General features: G+C 40.4%; 1 protein-coding gene across 5 annotated transcripts; it reads right to left on the bottom strand.

The window, feature by feature from the left end:
- Positions 1-9,171: 9,171 nt before the first annotated feature.
- Positions 9,172-20,129, bottom strand: LOC120558307. 5 transcript variants are annotated; one of them, XM_039799230.1, is made up of 13 exons: positions 19,944-20,129; positions 17,999-18,108; positions 17,778-17,881; positions 17,237-17,690; positions 17,032-17,112; positions 16,837-16,953; positions 16,654-16,728; positions 16,446-16,526; positions 16,228-16,299; positions 16,098-16,137; positions 15,812-15,829; positions 11,012-11,220; positions 9,172-10,929 (listed from the first exon to the last, which is right to left on the bottom strand). In XM_039799230.1, the coding sequence occupies exons 4-11, from the start codon at positions 17,336-17,338 to the stop codon at positions 15,822-15,824; spliced, it is 576 nt and encodes a 191-aa protein (XP_039655164.1). In that variant the 5' UTR covers positions 17,339-17,690; positions 17,778-17,881; positions 17,999-18,108; positions 19,944-20,129; the 3' UTR covers positions 9,172-10,929; positions 11,012-11,220; positions 15,812-15,821. The 5 variants fall into 5 exon arrangements, with proteins under 5 accessions (XP_039655164.1, XP_039655160.1, XP_039655163.1 ...); XM_039799226.1 differs by lacking the exon at positions 15,812-15,829; XM_039799229.1 differs by having other exon boundaries at positions 11,012-15,829; positions 19,944-20,128.
- Between the last annotated feature and the right edge of the window lie 1,053 nt (positions 20,130-21,182).

The following is a 21,182-nucleotide window of genomic DNA, read 5'->3' as shown; positions in this document are numbered from 1 at the left end:
TAGAACAACTACATTTAGGGACTGGAACCACTACATTATCCTTCAAGATTTTTGGTAGACATGTTGCGTCTGCAGGGATTTATTAAAAATATATTGGAATAATGTGACTCGGCTCTCTTTAAATGTTTAATTACACGCCCACAGATCAGGTCCATGACTTTTATTAATCTTTGTCCTACTAAAGACATTTTACACATCTTTATATGTGATGTTGAAGTGCTAATTATCCTTGAGTTTGTGTTGGAGTTCTTGGACCTCCTGGCTGAAATCAAACTCGTCAAAACGTGTATAAAAACAGTTGATCAGACTAACTCCGGATTTCCACTGAATGCAGAACGTCTGCGGACCGGCTCCGCTGCGTGTTGGTTGCGTGCTCCGCCGTCCATCCACTAGGTCCGGATTTGTTTGCCGCACGGCTGTGGCCATGACTGATAGCTGTAGTCACGAGGACCCACAAGATCGTGAATTCACATAGAATAGAACCACAAAACAAACATTTTATTTTGAAAATTAACCGGATGTTTATTTTGTTTCTGTGCTCGACTTCCTGTCCCGCACTATCTGCCGTGTGCTGAATTGCTGCGGAGCTCTCCGGCGTCCGGCAAAAATGCGTATCTGCGTATCCGCTCCGGAGGGCTGCGGATCGCCCGAGCTGTGCCGGAGTCGGAACACAGCCGTTCTGCAGTCATTGGAAATACACACATTGACTGTAATGGAAACCTAATGACTTAGTTTCAAGGGTTTTTTGTAACATTGTTCATGTTTAACATAGGAAAGCATTAGACCTGTTTCAGTTAACCTGTGACTTTAGACAGGAGGGGCAGTTTTTGTGCGAGCTGTATTTGATGCGGCTACGTATCCTACAGAGAGGGAAGGGGGTCTGCGGTCTCGGAGGGCTAAGGAATTTATTAAATTTTTTGTGTTTTCACCACACTGTGCTTTGATCTAACAGCTCACCCTTTGCTACAATTTTATCAGTGAATTCCGGTAGGGTACTTGAGACATATATACACGTACATTTTGAAAATGGCTGAACTTCAATCCTTTCTGTTAACATCAGGGCCTAAACGGGCCGATCAAACAAGCTAAATTCCTGGACTATTTAAGAAGGAAGAACATAGACGTGGCGCTTATTCAAGAATAACATTTGCATAAAAGAGATGTAAATCGTCTACAAAATAAGTATTTCAAAGTTGCTGCTGCATCTAGTGACGACACCAGAACCAAGGGCTCCATCGTTTTGCTGTCACAGAGATGCACACTCACCATAGACAAAAGTAGTAAAGACTCTTCAGGCAGGATATCATATATATGTGCTACGATAAGGAGTAGGAAAATAGCCTTTGTCTAAGTATACGCACCGGCTACATATGATGAAAGCTTTTTCCCACGCCTAACCAATGAATTCTCTCAATGAATCTCATTGAATAAAACTCAAGAATGACTCATTAATTATAGGGGGAGACATGCATGCGGTACAGACTTAAATCGGGATAGATCAGGGGTCAACCACACGAAAGCCCAAAAACACATATTGGAGATGTTTAATGCAGTTGTGGAATCCCACGATCTTACAGATATATGGAGAATGCACAATCATACATACAGCTTTTATTCAAAGCTGTATGAATCCTCCTGCAATCCAGATCCGACGGAGTGCTCAAACTACAGGCCCATCAGCCTCATTGGGACTGATATTAAGCTTTATTCCAAAGTCTTGGCACTACGCCTAGAACGCTTCATCAAGAAGCTAGTCCACCCTGACCAATCAGGGTTTATACCAAAGCGTCAAGCTGCAGATTACTCTATGTAATAGAAGAAGCCAAAAACCTCCCAACAACGGCAGCAGTTTTATCACTGGACGCGGAAAAGTCTATCTCCCATGCTATTTGCGATCTCTCTTGAACCGTTAGCCCAGGCCATAAGGCAAAATAAAATATGTAATGTCCAGATTAAATCCAATAACAACTTAATATTGTTATTTGCAGATTATATTTTAATGTACATATCTGACCTTGAGGACTCTTCCAAAAAAAAAAAAATCTTCAACGAATTTGGCTCAATCTCAAGCTCAGATTTATTCCAACTTATTTTATATCTATAAAATCAGTTGGAATAAATCTAATCTGCTCCTGTTGAACAACAAACAGGTGACATCAGCTATTAGTGATACAAGACCAACCCAAAGCAAAATTACATATTTGAGCATCACGATTCACGCATCGCTACAGCGAGTTGTCCAGGACAATTATGAAACTATACGTAGTGTTCAAAAGGATCTGACTAATTGGTCTGCGCTGCCGGCATCGCTACGGTCCAGGATTGCTGTTGTTAAAATGAACATAGTTCCTTGTGTGAACTTCTTAAGTACACTGATCCCCTTACCCCCATCAGTAAATTTCTGGAAGAAACTTGATACTGTAATCCGGCAGTATATTTGGAATGGTAAACAACCTAGGCTAAAATACTCTACCTTGCAGCGTACCACGAACACGGGAGGCCTGGCCCTCCCCAACATTAAAGTGTACCAAAGAGCCTTTCAGCTACGGGCCCTCAGAGTGTGGATAAACCCCTCATCTACAGTCCCATGGAGAGAAATAGAGCAAAACCTCACGGGAAGTCTAAGACAGCAAGACCTGGCCTTTGCAGGTGTGTGTCCAAAAACGTGTATGCTAGCCTATGGCTCTATTATCACCAGCACATTGACCAGCTTTAAACAGGTGGAGGAGCAACTACACTACACCAATAAGTGGCATTTGAGCACCCCAATTTAGCACAACATGCACTTAATGTCTGGTAACAAACCTTTTGTTTGTAACCAGTGGAGTGACAGAGGTATTTATACTCTAGACCAGTTATTCAATGGGGAAGGTATGTTGAGCTTTGAGGACCTGAGAACTAGCTTTGAGATCCCTAGGACATCCTTTTTCCTTTATCTTCGCTTAAGGTCAGCCCTAAAATGTTATGGAGTACCATGGGGAAACGGTCTTGAGACCCACCCAATCATTTAATGGCTTGTTGATTTTCCTGTGAGAGGATTAGTGTCCAGGATTTATGATACTTGATTTACTTACAAGTATCCGTAAGAGAACTCCCAATAGTAAAGAAATGGGAGCGAGAGCCGAGTCTGGAGGGGAACGCAATTAATTGGCAGACAGTTTGGGACATTTCCCACTGTTCCAAGAACCCAAATCACCAGCAGATCCACTTCAACATATGTCATAGGACATATTGGACACCTCAGAAGAGAGGAGTCTCTAAAGGCATTCCTACTCCCTATTGCATGTTCTGCCAACCTGAGCAAACTGGAACTTTCCTGCACATGGTCTGGGAGTGTGAACAGGTGCATGAGTTTTGGAATAAAACAACATCAATTATATCTGATGTGATAGGATGTTGAATTCCTACTGACCCGATTGTTTTGTTACTTAATGCCGACTCTAAATTACATCTGCTTGTGAAAAAAAGAAAAGTTTGGTTAGCCAGCTCAACCGCAACCAAGAAAATGATAGCTCAGCACTGGCCCCCCCTCCGCCCCACTTGCTTTGTATTAAACAGTGGTTGGCGTATTTTCTGGACATAGTTATGCTTGAGCTCTCTACAGCAAAGATTAACAAAGCCAAATCATCTACTATAGACCTATGTGTGGCAATGCGAGCGCTCGAGAAAACTAAAAATGTCCGACAACGCCACTTGGGATAGGCCCAAGACCTTTAAAGCACACAGATCCGTTCACCAAAATCAGGGGTCAGAGACAATAAAGTAATTATAAAAGTATACAGTTTTATTTAGTTAAATATTCTTTTTAAAATGGCAAGATGTTCTGTTAAAAATGACTATATGAGTAATATTAGAAAAATAATAAACAAAACAATTCAAAATCAATAAACCATCATGCATAATGAAAAGAAAGAAAAATCTAACAAAATCAACCAAAATAACAAGTACAAAAACCCACATGCAATATGTACAACAGTTAATACAATATATACAGAGCCAATTTTGTACCAGTTTCCAGACTGCTTTTGTACTAGTATTCAGACCACTTTTGTACTAGTATTCAGACCAGTTTTACCGGAGTCCAGAATGCTTTTGCCGGAATTCGGAAAGTTTTTCCAGTATCCAGAACAGCACCAGTGGGTTGAAGAACGCGCCGGGAGTACTGGCCCTTTAATCAGTTGTGGCACCACGATAGCCCCACAGCAGCATGTATGAGACTGCAGCACGGTCCAGCTGTGTGGTGAAACACACCGTTAAAACAGGACCACAATGAATTTAAAGCAAGCAGGCAGACACAGCAACTTACCGATATATAGGACATGCCGCCCTCAGACCCCGGCGGGGGCACCCAGTCCGCGCACGCACGCAGCGGCCCACACTATAACAAATAAGACCTATGTCAGATCTTGATAACGCCCAAATGGGTCGAAACAGGGAGGCATGCAGCTTACCGAGACACCCAACGCCAGCAACACAGGTAGGCTATGCACACGGGGACATCCCCAGCCAAGACAGGGTCGGCTCACACCGCAGCAAACGGACGACCTAGGGCAGTGGCAAAAGGTGTACAGCACGCCAGCCCCGACACACCTCCAACAGGAGAAGACAGAAAAAGAACGAGTCTACACACAGGCTTAAATAGAGCCCCGACCTGCCCCCAATTAAAGGGAATGAGCCCCAGGTGAGCTAGTGCGCACTCTCGTACACAGGGAAGGGGGAGGGGCAAACCTCATCCTGTCACATATGGAAAGGTACAGCAGCACAGGTATCAGTCCTAATGACCTCAGCATCACAAGAAGTAGAGGAGGGAGACTAGGCAAGGTGTGATTAGGGGTCCAAGCCCGAGGCTGGAAGAATCGGCGGTAGCGAAGCTACGCCGTTCGCACAGCAGGGCTGTGGAACCCTATTGCTTTTCTAAGGTTTCTTTTTATTATTATTCTTTGGCCGATAAAACAGATTCTACAGCCTTATCAAAAGAATTTTTGTTGGATGAAAATTTCGTGAATTACGCACAACCAAATTTGTGTAGCTAGCTACGAAGACACAAACATTGCCATATCCCGGCCAAAATAAATGGTATCATCGCGAATCTTTAGAATCTTGTTTGGCATGACCCGCTAAGGCTCCCCAACCAGTTTTACAAAAATTGGCCACTAGGGGGCGCTACAAGTACAAAATGTTTATATCTCATGAACGGCTCATCCGATTTTTACGAAATTTTGCGTGTACCATCTCGGCCCGCTCCTGAGGCCACGCCTACAGTGGTGTACTGATTCGTCAAAGTGGGCGTGGCCTATGGGATCCAGGTTTGGATTCACCACTTACACTAATGTGAGCAACTTAAAATTTACAGCGTAGATGGGCAATGGGTCATGGACCTTACCTACCAAAAATTACACACATGCACCACTAGGTGGCGCTATAATGACGCAAACCGTGTTTTTGCCTATAACCCCCACAGTCTACATCGCAGATTATAAAACCTTATATCCACGTGTTCCTTGAATCCATCTGAGTCTGATGACATAGGCCTCGCCCATCTGGGCTAAGATGTTTTTTCGCAATATCGCGCAATGCGCAAAACCAACGTTTCGAACTCGTCCTAGGCCGTGCGAGATATTGGTATGAAACTTGGCAGGTAGCATCTCCATACGGACCTGACCTAAAGTTATCAAAAGAATTTTGCTACGTTACACCATTCGCAATTTACAAGCAAACTAATTTTCGTAGCTAGCCACAAAACACGAATGTTAGCATATCTCAACCAAATTAATAGGTATCGGAGCAAAACTCGGTATTGTTATTCGACATCCCACTCTGAGCCTCGCTACCAAATTTGGTGAAAACCGGCCGTTAGGGGGCGCTATAATGAACGTAGAGGCCTTTTGGCAAATAAGTCAATGCATTTAAATGGGAATAATTTGCAATGTAATATCTCTGCTGCAGTAAATGCTATCATCACAAAACTTGAGATTATTGTTGGACCTGCCACTCTACGGCTCTCCACCAGATTTGGTGATGATCGCCCTTTAGGGGGCGCTGTAATTGAGGTAGAAGTGTCTCGGTCTTTTACGCGATGAAGAGGAAATTTGCAATTGCATTTTACTACAGACTTTGGAGCTCGCACTTGGTCAAATTTCCTGACTTTTGCCTCGCCGCCATCGTGCTTTGGGTTCTCCTTTCGCGGGCTCCGCTTCCGTGGGCTTTTAGCGTCGTCAGGGGCGACTCGCACCAGGGGGGACTGGCGCTGGGGAATAGGTATCAGAGCTTAACTTTGTATCATTGTTCAACATCCCACAACGATGCTCTGTACCAAATTTCGTGAGGATCGGCCATCAGGGGGCGCCATAATGAACGTTGACACGTTTTGCCAATAAGTCTATGTATGGCAAATTTGCAGTTGCAATTTCTCAGCCACAGTTCATGCTATCAACGCAAACCTTGAGATTATTGTTTGACATGCCATTCTGAGGCTCTGTACCGAATTTGGTGACATTCTAAAGTTCTATACCAAATTTGGTGAAGATCGGCACTCGGAGGGCACCATATTCGAGGTACTGTGCATTGTGGCCTGTAAATCAATCAATGTAAACACACACACACACAAAAATATAAAATATAATGGAATATTATTATAGTCAGTAGTCCAGGAAGGGGGTTTTCACATCGGGGACATGGGCCAGATACGACAACACTTGACCCCCACAGTCCAGTTGTTTAGTTAGCATGAACAGGGCTTCATGGTAACTTTTTTTCCCCTAAGGAGCACGTTTTGCTCCCAAGTTGAAGAATGTAGGATTGACTTACAGAGGCTACTGCTTTTACTGCTAAATTGTACAATAATACAATCATGTTACAAAACGTTATGAAGTGTAATTCTTTCTACATTCTATTGATCAAAAATTATCAGTGATGAGACTACAGTGAAATGGACCACCACAGTTTATGCATAGCCTACATGTGAACCGCATTGCAGAGTTTAACCTTCATAGTGTAAAACGTGACACTACGTGAATGGGGCACAGTAGAAAGATGGAGCAGAGAGACGCTGCTTGTTCAGGGTTGTCATGTGTAATCCTATAGGCCTACACTTCGCATTAGGTCTTAAAACCAACTGTACCAAAACAATACGTTTTTAACCGGTAATGAAACTGTCAATTGAATACTGATGCCGTCAGATGGCCGCGCAGACAGACAGCAGTTGGAGCTCCGGCGAAGCTCTGCGCCTGTCAGCAGTGGCTTCTCGCTGCTGCAGCCGGTCCCCCAGAGCAGCATGATCACTGGGAGAGTCCGGTACAGCCTGAACCATGCAAACAGAGATCCCGTTTGAATGTGACGTGCTTGATTTTGACTGAATGTCCCAATTTGAGTAACTTCTGATTGGGTGGGTCTGCTCATTTCTGGACCAGGTCGGCCGTTGTCGACTGACCAAATGCTTAATATGCATTGTTATTATTATTATTATTACCATAGTAAAATCGTGCAAGCGATAAAAACCCAATCCTATGCGCTGTCGGCCTGTAAAGACAATTTATTTGTATAATACAAAAATAAATCTAACCAGCCCACATTAAAAAAATGGTCCAGCCCCTCTGGCATTTGCCAGAATTGCCAGATGGCCAAGTGGTGTTCTGTATGTGTCTCAATAAGTACAAGTATGTCTATGCAGACAGTAGTGTGTCGAAGCAGCTGACAGATAGAAACATGTCAGGAATTAGTGTTTAGGCTTGTTTACATGTAAAATTTGATCAGCGGTGGAAAATAATTATACCGTACTATTGTACGTAAGTACGTATGTAAGGTAATTTTAATTAAGTATTTTCTCCTACTTTATATGTTCCCCAATGTTCCCTAAACGTTCTGTGTTAGTGGGGATACCTCTACTCTATTGCAATTCAGTGGAGTCCAGTAGGCCTATTGTACGTTTTAGCCTACTTCACTATGTTTTATAGCTATAGTTACTTTGCAGATTGCGATTAGCTGTGTTGGGAACCGCAATTACAGTAATGTATTTCTTTTTGCTGTAATGCAGTAATATAACATATTACTTATAACATTCCGGTAATATTATACTCTTTACAATTTCAGTAATGCTAGTTACAACACAATTTAACCTGACATTTAGTGGTGTTCTGTTTTTCTAAGAATTCTCCAACACTGCGAAACATTTTGGCACAGAAAAAAAGTCTGAGTAAAAGCATTTCCTGTTGATGGATTCAATGAATGCAGAGACAGATACATTTGCGAGATGGACTTCATTTTCAGGAGTTTTTACACTGCATTGAAGCAAGGTGCTGTCCCTATCACTATTCTCGTGGTCAGAGCCAGAACCAGAGACGGTTAGGACAATATCTGTGTCCCAGCAGGTAACTACGCCAGCTTGGAGAGCTGTGTCTGAGCAATGTAGCCTATAGATATAAACATAAATTTGTAGGCTTGTTATATGTATTATCGTTACATTTTATCAGCAGTGGAAAGTAACTATGATGTATTTCAATATGTATGGTAGCTACATTTGAGTATTTTCATTTTCTCCTACCTTACTTGCAGATTCTAAAAATGAAATTATGATGTATTAGTGGATAAAGAGACTTCATTTATCTTGTGGTGAAAGCTATACCTGCCAATTCAAACTTATATTTTGGTGAAAGTAACTCAACAGTAACACAAAAGTAGTGTAACACATTACATTTCAGAGACAGACATTTTGTAAATTATTCTGAAATGACAGTAATTGGTTATCTATAATGTAATACATTTTGGAAGTAATTTGCCAAACACTGCAGATTAGTAATCCAAAATATTATGAAAAAATTATTAAATTGGATAAAGATTACTTTATTGATCCCAGTATGTTATTTAACAGCAATATGTACTGGTATTTTAATGTAGGCTTATAAAAAAAATAAAAGACAGTAAAATCCACTGCTGAGTGAACAGAAAAGCCTGGGTCGTACTACTGTCTGTACTTGATTTAAGTCAGTGAGCTGCTCAGTGCCTTGAAATCTCAGTCATGCCAGAGAAGCAGGTACAACCGATATTCATATTTACACACTATATAAGCGTTGAGGTGTTTTAAACTGTTATGTCAAAAGTAACCTCTAAAATCTCGTTATAAAATTAGCCTGACGTTTTTTTCTTAATATAATCCATTTCAGAACACTTCTCAGGTGATTTATATACCATTTAATAAATTGCAGCAAACAACTCTGAACATTTAAACAGAAATACAAAACATGGTGAAATACTATGTAACTATTCCAGCTTTGGTCCACCACCAATTCAGTCCCCCTACATGTTGTCTTGGAACTACAGCAAGCAAGCAAGCCAGCAAGCAAGCTTGCGAGCTGTAGTTCTAAAGAAACAATCTGTAGAGGGACCACAGCTGGAAAAGTTACATAGTATGCCTTTAAAACACCAAATTTTTAAACGCAGTAAAAAAGGTAACGCATTTAAAGGCATACTATGCAAGTTTTCCAGCAGACAACCTGTATGGGGACATGCATAGTTTAAACAAAAATACAGAGCAGCACTTAAACCGTTAAAGTGATGGTTTGGAGTAATTTCACGCTAAGGGCCTTTGCATCTTGACCTCGAGCCAAATAACCTCCCCCATAAGCTTTTTTTCCCTTGGTCTAACATTGGAGGAGTTAGCATTTTCAGCCGAATGCCTAAGTGCAGGGGCTATTGGATCCAGGAGTGTATCTCGTAAATTACCCCACTAATAATGACCGGAATGGTACCAAACTTCAACAGTAGTACAAATAGGTTCTGTACTCATACTCAAAGTTTGTAAGTACACCAGGAGTTTATTTAAATAACACTTGCCTGATGGCTTCTACTCTCTGCTGCTAAATATTCCAGAGTGGTTATTTTACAGTTAGTATTTGGTTTGACACTGCTAACAGCCTTTTTTTGTAAGAACATAGACGAAAAAAAAAAAAATTAGGAAGTGTTAGAGAGTATTGTCAATTCCAATCCACAGATTTGGAATACAAGGATGGTAATATTAGGGAGGCAGTTTCTGGAAGATGTGTGCTCTATGATGCTTCTAACCCTACAGTCACACATGCTGCAAAAAAAGAGCGACAAAGAGACAGCTTGCCATTCATTTTCAGTGGGAGCGGCCTCTTGCCAGCGTCAAGATGGTGAGGAGTGTCGAACTTGCCGCTGCCACGAGCAAGGCGGGGCCGAAATAGACAAGGCTATTTTATGTAAATGCTGAGAGTTGGGACAAAGCAACTGCCAATTGGAGTAAAGACAGTGTGAGGGCAGCGTGACATATGCATGTTGGTTTCTCCAGTCAAAGAAATAATTCAAGATGGTGGAAAACGCTTCAGGACATCGTATTTCTGTATATATCTGATAAGTTTGGCATTTTATCTCATATATTTTGTTACTTTTATTGAGAAATACACACTTCTAAATCCACAACATTCTTGTGACTTGAAAATACCTCTAAAGTGACTTGTAAGACATGCTTGAAGGTAGCACTGGAGAATTTCTGTTTACTGTTGCCAAGCAACCAGGAGTAGGCTAGACACGCCCAGGAGGCCCATCAAGCGAATGCGTGTCGCTCTCTTGTAGCATGTGTGACTGTAGGGTAAGACTGCCTGTGATATACATTGCCAAGTTGTACACATGAAAAGGTCATAATCTCACTTACACCATATGCTAAATGAAATACCAAGACTTTGACATGGCTAAAATCATCATATGCCCATTAAAATATGCATTCCCTACAGTCTAATGACAAATGTGTCAATAGTCCATTCATTTTCTTTTTTGAAAGGCACAGTCTTCCTTGTTAGTTCTGAGAAGCTCCTTCTGCTCTTGTGTGGGGGCATGTCTTGCTGGTCCTACATTGGGTCCAGCTTTCCACTTCAGCTTCCTTTGAATTAATTTCCTCCATGATACCACACCAGTCCACTATTTGGATGAAAAAGCAACTTTTAGTGTATCATACACTCTACACTGGATTACACAGATATTGGGTCAGTCTCTCACTTACATTCCACACGCATTGAACCAATTTCCTCTGAATCCTGTCAGGCTCGTACACACCGCCTGGCACTGGTTCTGAGCTTCGTCTCACACCGGTGTGGTTGACAGCGTCTCGTGTGCAGTCCAAACCTCAGTATCAATCCTCTGGTCTGCTCACGAACCACCTACTCGCCACTTGCAGTTTGTTGTATCTTGCTCTGCCGGCCTTACACCGGTCTATAAAAAAAAAGCTTAAACACATTATTTTAGCCATGTGTAATAGAAAACACAAAAATGTAATCAAACCATATGATAAACAAGACAGACAGACACTATTGATGATCCCTCCATCTGGGCATGGCTCCAGATGGAGGCCCTGGGCTTCCTCTGGGCAAGGTAACTCTGCATCTTCCTTGATTACTCATTGGGATTTTGGACCACTCTTTGTCTGGCCCCTCACCTGAGATCGCTTTGCCATGGGAGACCCTACCAGGAGCACAAAGCTCCAGACAAAATAGCCCTCAGGTTCATAGGGACACACAAAGCTCTCCACCACGATAAGGTGATGATTCCCGGAGAGAAAAATAGTATAATAATAGAGTATAATACATAAATAAATACTTAACATCTGCAGCAGGCAGCACGATTATTTAAAAACAATGATTTGTCAGTAAGATAAAGGTTACTGAGTATAATAAATTAATAAATATATAAATACTTAACATGTGGAGCAGGCAGCATTATTATTTAAAAATGCAATGATTTGTCAATAAGATAAATATATTACTGAGTAATAAATAAATACTTCACATGTGCAGCAGGCAGCATAATTATTTAAAAACAATGATTTGTCAGTAAGATAAATATTTTACAAATGATAATAAATAAATTGACAGATATAGCACAGTCAGCATGATTATGTGAATGTAGGAACATTTACAGGATGGATCTGAAACATTAAAGACACTTTAAGCTAGTGGACATTTAAGGCCAACTCTGGGACTTTTTTGATAGATTAGCTATGTAAAGGACACAAATCATGAATGAAATGTTTTTTTTGGGCAGCAACACTCCCTAAGACTGAAGGCTTGTCTCTTGCAGTGCTGTACCCCTATGACAGAAATGGTTCCTCAAGTGCATAACTAGTCTAGTCCTACACATGGAAAAAGCTCATAAACTCACTAAAAGAGCCCCCCCCCATGGTAATACAGACTTTCCACCTTCAGAGATGAATAAAGCTAACCCCATTTAATTTAAGTAGATACAAAACCCATACAAATACATTCATGATAACTGTAGTATGTTGACATTATCTGTACATTTACAATAGATAGCTAGATAGATAGATAGATATGATCAATTACTGTCCCACTCTGTTGTAGGTGAGGTTACGATTTGACTGTAACCCTGTTATGTCATTAGGCTTTCTATCGATTTTGAAACTAGTACATTTTCATTAAAATCTCCCATTATTATTTTACCACCTGATAGTTTGTTTAAACGGTTGACTACAGCATTACGTTTTGTTTTAAAATGGCCAATTTTGTATGATGGTGGTCTGTACAAAGCCATGCAGTTATAGTTCATAGGCTGAACATTAACAGTATGGCTTCCAAGTCACTAAGTTCCACATCTGGGGTGTTACAGATGTGTTTTTTGTGATAGAAGCCTACACCACCATGCTGTTCCTTCTGTAACTTAGAAAGTGTCATGTCACTGTAAGATTGGGATCTAGCCTTGTGATGAAATGTCCATCCTGGCATCACAATGTTAATGTGTGATGCATCATGGTGCAACCATGTTTCTGTTAAACAAATTACATCAGCATCCAAAATCCTGCGATCATGTTTTAAGTCATTGATGTGAACATCTAGACCTTGAATGTTCTGCAAAGACTTTCAGAAAAAAAGCTGGTCTTGCTAACGGAGTCTCAATGTAGGGTTTCATAGCCTGTAAATGTTCTTCTATATCGGGTTTTGCATAGATAGCAGTGGCTTTAAAATCCTGAATAATTAGATTTTCTACCGATGTTACACGACTCAGAGCTACATACGCTTGGCCAGCGGAGAAAATCTTTTTAAAAAGGAAACCACTGCTTTGTCCAAAGTTAAGCCTTGAACTTTATGTATTGTGCAAGCCCACGCCAGGCGTAGTGGGAACTGACGCCTAACTCCACCACTGTTTGTTACTTTGTCTTTATCAAGTCCAATTGGTGTTGCATTTTCAAAGCCAGGTACTGAACATGAAAAATCCTTTTGTCATCAAAATTAACAAATTGTTTTGGGGAATTTAGCATTTTCATCAAATTTTACAAGACATACAGTACCAAAAACTCCATTAACAAGACCATCTGAAATGTCTATATTTCTAATCAGCATGACTCTAGCATTTGGACCAACACTTAATCTATTCAAATAGGTCTTTTGATCAAAAGGTATGTGAAGTACTCTTTGGTGCAAAACGACCTGTTTGAGGATTTTTATCAAAGTCTTGGGCTTTGATTTGCACAATCAGAACACACTTTATGCAGCATATTTCTACATGACTATTTGTTGCAAAAATGTGAAGATCCTCTGTGTCTTCACCTAAGCCTGTCTTGCATTGTTTTAACATTTCATCTTGCTCATTAAGTTTTTCCCCCTTTCTTATGTTTTCTGATGTGATTGAGCATCACAGCAAACTCTTGATTTTTTGCCTAACTATTTCTTTCAACTCAACATGACTAAAAGTACCCTGCCATAGGTTCATCCCTGCCTGCTCTGAGTAAAGAGGTTTCCATTTAACTGGTTGAAGTTGAAAAAAAATCACCAACAGCTATGACTGACACATTACCAAAGGGAGACCTATCACCACCTTGTTTAATTTGCCGTAGTCTGCCATGGCTATAGGTCAACAGTTTGTGATCAACCATCGATATTTCTTCAATTACTAATATCTGTAGATCTTTCAAATTGGCTCTTAACGCATTTACTTTTTCCTCCCTTAGAGGTTGATAGGGTAATGAGACACTATTATCAATAGCAAAGCTGTGGTGTATTGTAGTAGCATTAATGTTATAAGCAGCTACGCCAGTAGGTGCCGTTAGTAAAACATGGACATCATCTGGATAATTAGACAGACATTCTTGCTAACAATCTGGACGACTCAATACACAGCTTTTATCAAATGAGATTTCCCTGTGCCTGCTCCACCAGAAACAAAAAAAAGGATTTTCGTACTTTTTATTACTTGTTTGTAGATTACTTTCTTTGTACTCTGGAACAGTAGCATATCTGTGTTGTACCTTTATTTTTTGCGCTGATTACATTCAGTGTCCTCAGCATATCTGTATCTCTTTACAGTTTTTGCTTTCATTACTAATTTTACGCAGTGAAAGTACATCACTCTGCCATTGAGTGATCATTTTCACAGAGGGTATTTACACTAAAACATACACTAGAGGAAGTATCCTTCACACATAACTGGCTCATAATGACATTCATTGCATTGTTTAAGATAAATCCCTTTGTTACCACATTTCTCACTCCTTGACCTAAACTTTAACCACTTATGTTGACTATATGTCTAAATATCTACCTCAAACAAATCTGCAGCGGCTTGAATTTCGACTTAGGTAGCCCAAGTTCCAACAAGTTTCATTTTCGAATTTCTAACATACTGTTGTACAGATGTAAACCCCAACCTGAGATTATGATGGTACACATCAGGACTTTGTTCAATATGTTTCACTACAGCCCAGCGAATATCCCTATGATATGTCTGTACTCCACTAAAAACATGGGACAGAGCACCAAAGAAACAATTACCATCTGACTGTATGTCAGTGGTTGTGCAAGGTACAGCCTGCTCAAATTCCTTGCTATCTACAACATCCTCACGATGTAAACTGGGCACAATACCAAGTTTGTTGCAGATCCTCCTCTTATCAAAAAAAGTCAAAGGTTTAAATGTGACATTGGCATTTGTTTCAGACACTAAATAAACATCACCGTCTGTCCCTGCAATTGTCTCCAACTCAAGATCAATACGACTTATCTACCGACACCTGGTCACAAACCACAAATTCACAGTCACCATCTACATGCTGGACACTAGCTGGACCAGCCTCATCAACTAAAACAGCTTTAACACCAGTGACTTCAAAGATCTTGCCGTTCACATAATCATCATCACCATACAGGGAATGGACAAGATTACTGACATGTTCGTATGCCATGGGCAGAGTGTCAAAGCATGCTACAATGCTCGTACAATGTAGCTCCAAACCACCATCGTTACCTCTTGCATGCGGATCGAACACAGCAAACCTCGACCCCAGCTTAAACAAAGCACACATGTTCCTTCTAATAGTCAGTAAACATGAATCTGCCTCAATTTATTGCCCTCTGCAAAGCTTCATCCAGAGGCATGGCCAGATCTTGGACATCTGGAGCATACTCCTCCAAGCCAATAACTCCAGTGCATGGGGCTAAATACTCTAAACTGACCTTCCTATTGTTCCACACAAGCTCCGTGGGTAATTCGTTCACTAAAATGTACCCACTGCCACAAGCATCACCGATCATGTTTTGTTGCTTCTTGCAAGTGTACAACTCATCACCATGGACCAAAATGTCATCTATATCCTCTGTTGTCCAGGTCAACACGCTCTTTGAAACATGTGACGATTGCTGTGACACTATTCGTTGCACACTGCTTGTGGCTATTGCTACCAAAACGTTTGTGACCCTGATGAAATGACCCCCTAGTAAAAGACATGACAGTCATGACTCATGTGGTCCAGTTGGTCAACAGCACCAGCAGTCACAGCAGGAGCAGAGATTACCACCTCATCTGTGTCACGGGGCTGCCAAATAGAAAAATAATTAATCACTAAGTAAAATTAGCAACTCCATAACATGCAAATAATCACTACAATACATATAGGAAACATGCAAATAAAAATATATATTTTTCCCAATAATACAAACCAAAAAGTCTGTTATGGACTAATAACTTATTTAAAAAACAGAAGTGACACTGGTAAAATTATAAGTAAACCTTTAAGAAATGTGGGAAACAACCTAATTTAAATGTAACACAAATTGACATAAAAGCAGTGTACATAAACAAACCTGCTGCACAGTCTTCCTTCTGGGACTCCAGATGCTTTGTCTGAGAATGAAAACAAGTTGGTTATTTTTAGCTACTAATTTTATAGTTCAAAACATTTAAAATCCCATTATTGTCAAAATTGTTACAAACCTTCCTGGTGGCCTTTAGTGGAGGCCATTCATCAGCATGGAAAAGCTTGGACGACTCCACCGACACCATTCGCTTCTCATCAAAAATAAAAAAAAAGTGTTACACCACCATAAACATTTACTTAATACAATCAAAGCTGTTAAAGACATTTTCAGCTACTAATTGATTTATCATTCAAAACATTTTACACCCCAGTACTGTCAAAAATTGATACAAACCTTCCTGGTGGCCTGTAGTGGAGGCCATTTGTCATCAGCATGGGAAGGCTTTGATGACTCCACCGATGCCGTTGGCTTCTCCTTAAAACAAAAAGTGTTAACCACCATAAAAACACTTATTAACTTAATATAGCCAAAGGCACTAACTATGTTATGTGCCAAAACCCTTTTACAAAACATTACTGTGAAAATAGTATGAGATATCCACCTTCCTGAGGGAACCCGGTGGGCGCTTTGCGGTAACACTTGCATAAGATGTCCTGGACGATGCCACAGATATCTCCTCAAGATAAGAACACACTTATTAACTTCATACTTTTAAAGCTACTAACTCTTTTATGTATCAAAACCTTCTACAACATGTTACTGTCAAAATTTAACTATGGGTTACCTTCCTGGGGTCCTCCAGTGGCTGATCCGAAGAAGGTACACCAACCTTCTCCTTCACAGCCACTCTGCCAAGACTGGCAGACGAAGGACCGGGGGATTCCATCGATGCAATTGCCTCCTAGAAACAAGAATTAAGAACATGAAACCACTAGACAAATCAAAAATGGTAACCACTACTATAAAAATAGTTACAAACCTTCCTGGTGGCCTGTAGTGGAGGCCATTTGTCATCACCATGGAAAGGCTTGGATGACTCCACCGATGCCATTGGCTTCTCCTCAAAACAACAAAAAGTGTTACACTACCATAAACACTTATTAACTTAATACACTCACAGCTAATTTGTTTGGACGAAAACCTTTTATACCCCTTAAAAAGGTCAAATTTGAACTATAGGTTACCTTCCTAGGGTCCTCCAGTAGCTGATCCGAAGAAGGTACACCAACCTTCTCCTTCACAGCCACCGTGGAAAGACTGGCAGACGATGGACTGGGGGATTCCATCGATGCCGTTGCCTCCTCCTAGAAACAAAAATTAAGAACATTAAAAACCCAATATATGCAATCCAAAAATACTTGCCTTGGGCCAACGGCTGTGGACGCTGGTCAGGAGCTTCTTGAATTCCGCCCCGGCCTGCTCTGGATTCCTACTGGCAATCACGTCATTACCAGGTGCCAACAGACAGACTGCATCTGGGATTTGAGGGAGATCGGCATTCAGCACCTCAGTCCTCAGTTGTGCTGCAGAGGCCCCTGGCATGGACATGAAGCCAAAGGACAGGTGCTCGTGGTCTGGCATCTTGACGAATCCATCCACGAGAGATCGTAGATGGGAGTCCCCGACAATCGGAATGAACTACAACAGAGAATTCTTTTTTAAGAACCACCAATATTTTTCATCCCATACATGTATCAAAAAACTTCCTCAATAATACAACCATACCTTTTTGTCTGAGGACGTTGCAGGAAAGACCAACTTATGGAACAGACCAGTAACTGCTGAACGTTGCCAACTGCGAACTGCATGACAGTACCCTGTACCACGGCCTGTTAATGAAAGATAAGAATAAATTAATTAACAGTTAATTGACCATTACAAAGCAGCAATTAAAATTTGTTTATAGCCAGGTAGCAAACAATTGACTATATACATAATTTACTCACGTGGCACAAACGTGTCACCATGGTGATGCAGTTCCACGTTGAGACGCTGCCACTTGCCAATCCTGTCCTTGGCAGCTAGCCAACGGTTGTGACCCTTGAGACGAGGCATTCTAAATAAATGTAAATCCAACGGACCACATCAATATCAGAATAACCAAAATAATAATAATAATAATAATAATAATTTATACTTGTCTCAAAGATTAAGACATGCAAGTTAGTACACACAGCCAGTACAGTGAAACTGCAAATGGCTCATTAAATCACTTAGACACAGAGAGAGAAACAGAGGCAGCTTCACATTAGGAACATATAAATTAGACAACTGTACCGATTACAGAGTACAACTGGAAGTTTTAGCCCAGCAGAGAAAGAAAGCACACAGGGCATTCTATTCAATGAAACATCAAATCTACATTACAATACATCTGGCTCAAATGATGTGAAACTGTAATAGAACCAATTCTCCTCTATGGTAGTGAGGTGCAGGGTCCTATTTCCTACCATAATCCAGCCCATTTGGACAGAAACCCAGTTAAAATCCTGAATCTAGAGTACTGTAAAACTATCTTACAAGATGCACAGAAAAAACACCAACACCACCTGCAGAGCTGAATTAGGCCAAATCACATTATTCATCAAAATCCACAAAAGTGCAATCAAATATCAACTACATCTAAAAAAAACAATGACCGCCACTCCTATCAGCAGAAAGCCCCACAATATCAAGACATGAGCAAAGAGAAGAGTCCCCTCAATTCACTAACTGACCCTGTTCAAACAAAAGCAAAATGCAGTGCATCTGTCCCTAAAGATAGTACAGAGTGGCAGACTACCTGACCACAGTTACAAATATTAAACTAAAAGCTACACTAAGCAGGTACAGACTCAGTGAGCACAACCTGACAACATAGACAGGAAGACTAAAACAGACATGGCTGCCCAGAGGGGAGCATATATGTGCTCCCTGCTCAACATGGCATATAGAAACAGAGATAAACTTCCTCTTCCACTGTAAAAAAAATTATCTTCACTAATACATTTATACTTTGTAAAAATAACCAAAAAAATTGCGAATTTCCGCAACGTTAACATCAGAAAAGAAGCTGGCAGTTCTCCTAGGGGAAGGGACAGCAGCTCAACGGGTGAACTAAATATTTACCCAAATTCAAAAACAAACACCCTACATTTAAATAATTCATGAATAGATGAATAGCTTGTTTAATAAAAATCCTAACATATATCAATGGATAAATATCTTGTTCAATATAATGTAATTGCTCTCCGGATGCTATAAACTGTCCAATGTCACACACACACAGTTCAAATGCAGACATGGAACTCTATATATATATATATATATATATATATATATATATATATATATATATATATATATATATATATATATAGTCATTAAAATCCTGTTAAGCAATTCTGGTGTTGAGCAGCCACGCTTCAAAGGACGCATGCAAACAAAAGAACCCTGCTGTCTCACAGTGGACGCCTTAAAATGACTAATAAAAAGGTTTCTGCCAACAATTACCTTAATACTGTCGAGTCAAGGTTAGGTAAACCTTGCTATAGCTAGATACTGAGGTAACACAAGCAAACTAACAGGCTAACATAGACCCGAACGAACCAGCTAGCTAGCTAGCTAGCTAATGTTTAGCTACCTCAACCACCCACACACACACAAACATAGCTACACATGTGAACAAAAAGATGAGGCAAAAAGCTATTTACATAACTAATTAAAATAAACGTCAAAGAGTTTTGCATTGTTTCTTCTTTCTTAAGCCGTAACACATACACAAATATACACGGTGTAATTACGACAGGTAAGCCTTGCATGCTAACCGAGCTAACATTACACCCAAACAAGCTAGCTAACATTTAGCACCAAATTCACAACAATTGCAATTGACGTTAAAAATAAACTTACTGTCCAGACGAAGATGTTTATCCTTAAAAGTGCTGTGTAGTAGTGAAAAGTGCTGTGTAGTAGTGAGATTGCTCTCAAAGGGAACCTTTGTCTGTTTAACGCTGTGGTGCATAACGGACCAAAGGCAAGTTCAAATTCATACCCATGTCTTTTATAGTGTAGTAGCATTGACATATATATATAAGGTAGTACGTGACGTGGTGATGTCATCACACTGGAATATTCCATGACACTAATAGCAGAAAAATATTTAAAAACATATTATTTTGCTTCAGAAATTATGTAAGCCATTTACTAAAATATTTAAAGTATGTCTAGTTAAAATTTTAAATCCTAGAAAAATAAAAAAATTCCGTGCATTTCTCTGCTGCTGCTCTTGATCACCTGACATCTCACAGAAAAAAAGGTGATACTTATGCTGCGTTCCAGGCAACCCGTAACTCGTGTTTTCACAACCTTCTACTCGTGAAAGAACCCTGGAACGGCAGTCAAACCTGTAAAATACTACCCGTGAACTCGTACCAGATCGTTGTACTCCCAGTTACAGTTTTTGACGTCACACACACATAAACAACAATTTGATGCTGTACAGACGCCGTTTGTTAACAGTGATAAGTAGAAATAAATAGACATAAATAGGCAACGTAAAGTAACCTAGATAACTAATGTCAACGTTAGGTAGCCACTATCTAACACTAGCTAGAAGGGTTTGGCAGCTGCGTTCCAGACACAGTTTTTAACGCGTAAGTTACGACTTCAAGTCACGACTCACAAGTTGGTAGCATTCCAGGCAAAGTCACCACAAACCCTTCTACCTAGCGGCTACCTAACGTTGACGTTAGCTATCTAGGTTACTTTACGTTATGCCTATTTGCTATTAATTTCTACTTATCACTGTTAATAAACGCGCGTACTGTACAGCATAACGCAGGTCGCCATTGTTGTTTATGTGTGTGTGACGTCAAAAACTGTAACTGGGGATACAACGATCTGGTACGAGTTCACGGGTAGTATGTTACGGGTTTGACTGCCGTTCCAGGGCACTTTCACTGGTAGAAGGTTGTGAAAACACGAGTTACGGGTTGCCTGGAATGCAGCATTACTGCCAACGGAAAATCCCATTCCTTTGAAATTCATTTGGACTACTCCAACTGAAGTAAGTAAGAATGTCTAGGTATTGCATTTTTCACAATGTTTTATATGTTTTATTCTTTGTGGTATTAAACATATGGCTTAGCC

Source organism: Perca fluviatilis, chromosome 5 (assembly GCF_010015445.1).
Source record: "Perca fluviatilis chromosome 5, GENO_Pfluv_1.0, whole genome shotgun sequence".
Taxonomy (NCBI): domain Eukaryota; kingdom Metazoa; phylum Chordata; class Actinopteri; order Perciformes; family Percidae; genus Perca; species Perca fluviatilis.
The sequence above is the reverse complement of the archived record's forward strand: the minus strand, read 5'-3'. Positions and strand labels throughout refer to the sequence as shown.

What these genes read in the sequence shown, in the direction of transcription:
- LOC120558307 (XM_039799226.1), bottom strand. Translation starts at nt 17,338, where the DNA reads ATGGAATCCCCCAGTCCATCGTCTGCCAGTCTTTCCACGGTGGCTGTG. An exon ending in CACTAAAGGCCACCAGGAAG is followed by an intron (nt 16,138 to 16,227) that starts GTTTGTAACAAT and finishes TTTCATTCTCAG; the next exon opens with ACAAAGCATCTGGAGTCCCA. An exon ending in GAAGGAAGACTGTGCAGCAG is followed by an intron (nt 11,221 to 16,097) that starts GTTTGTTTATGT and finishes TTTTTTTTATAG; the next exon opens with ACCGGTGTAAGGCCGGCAGA.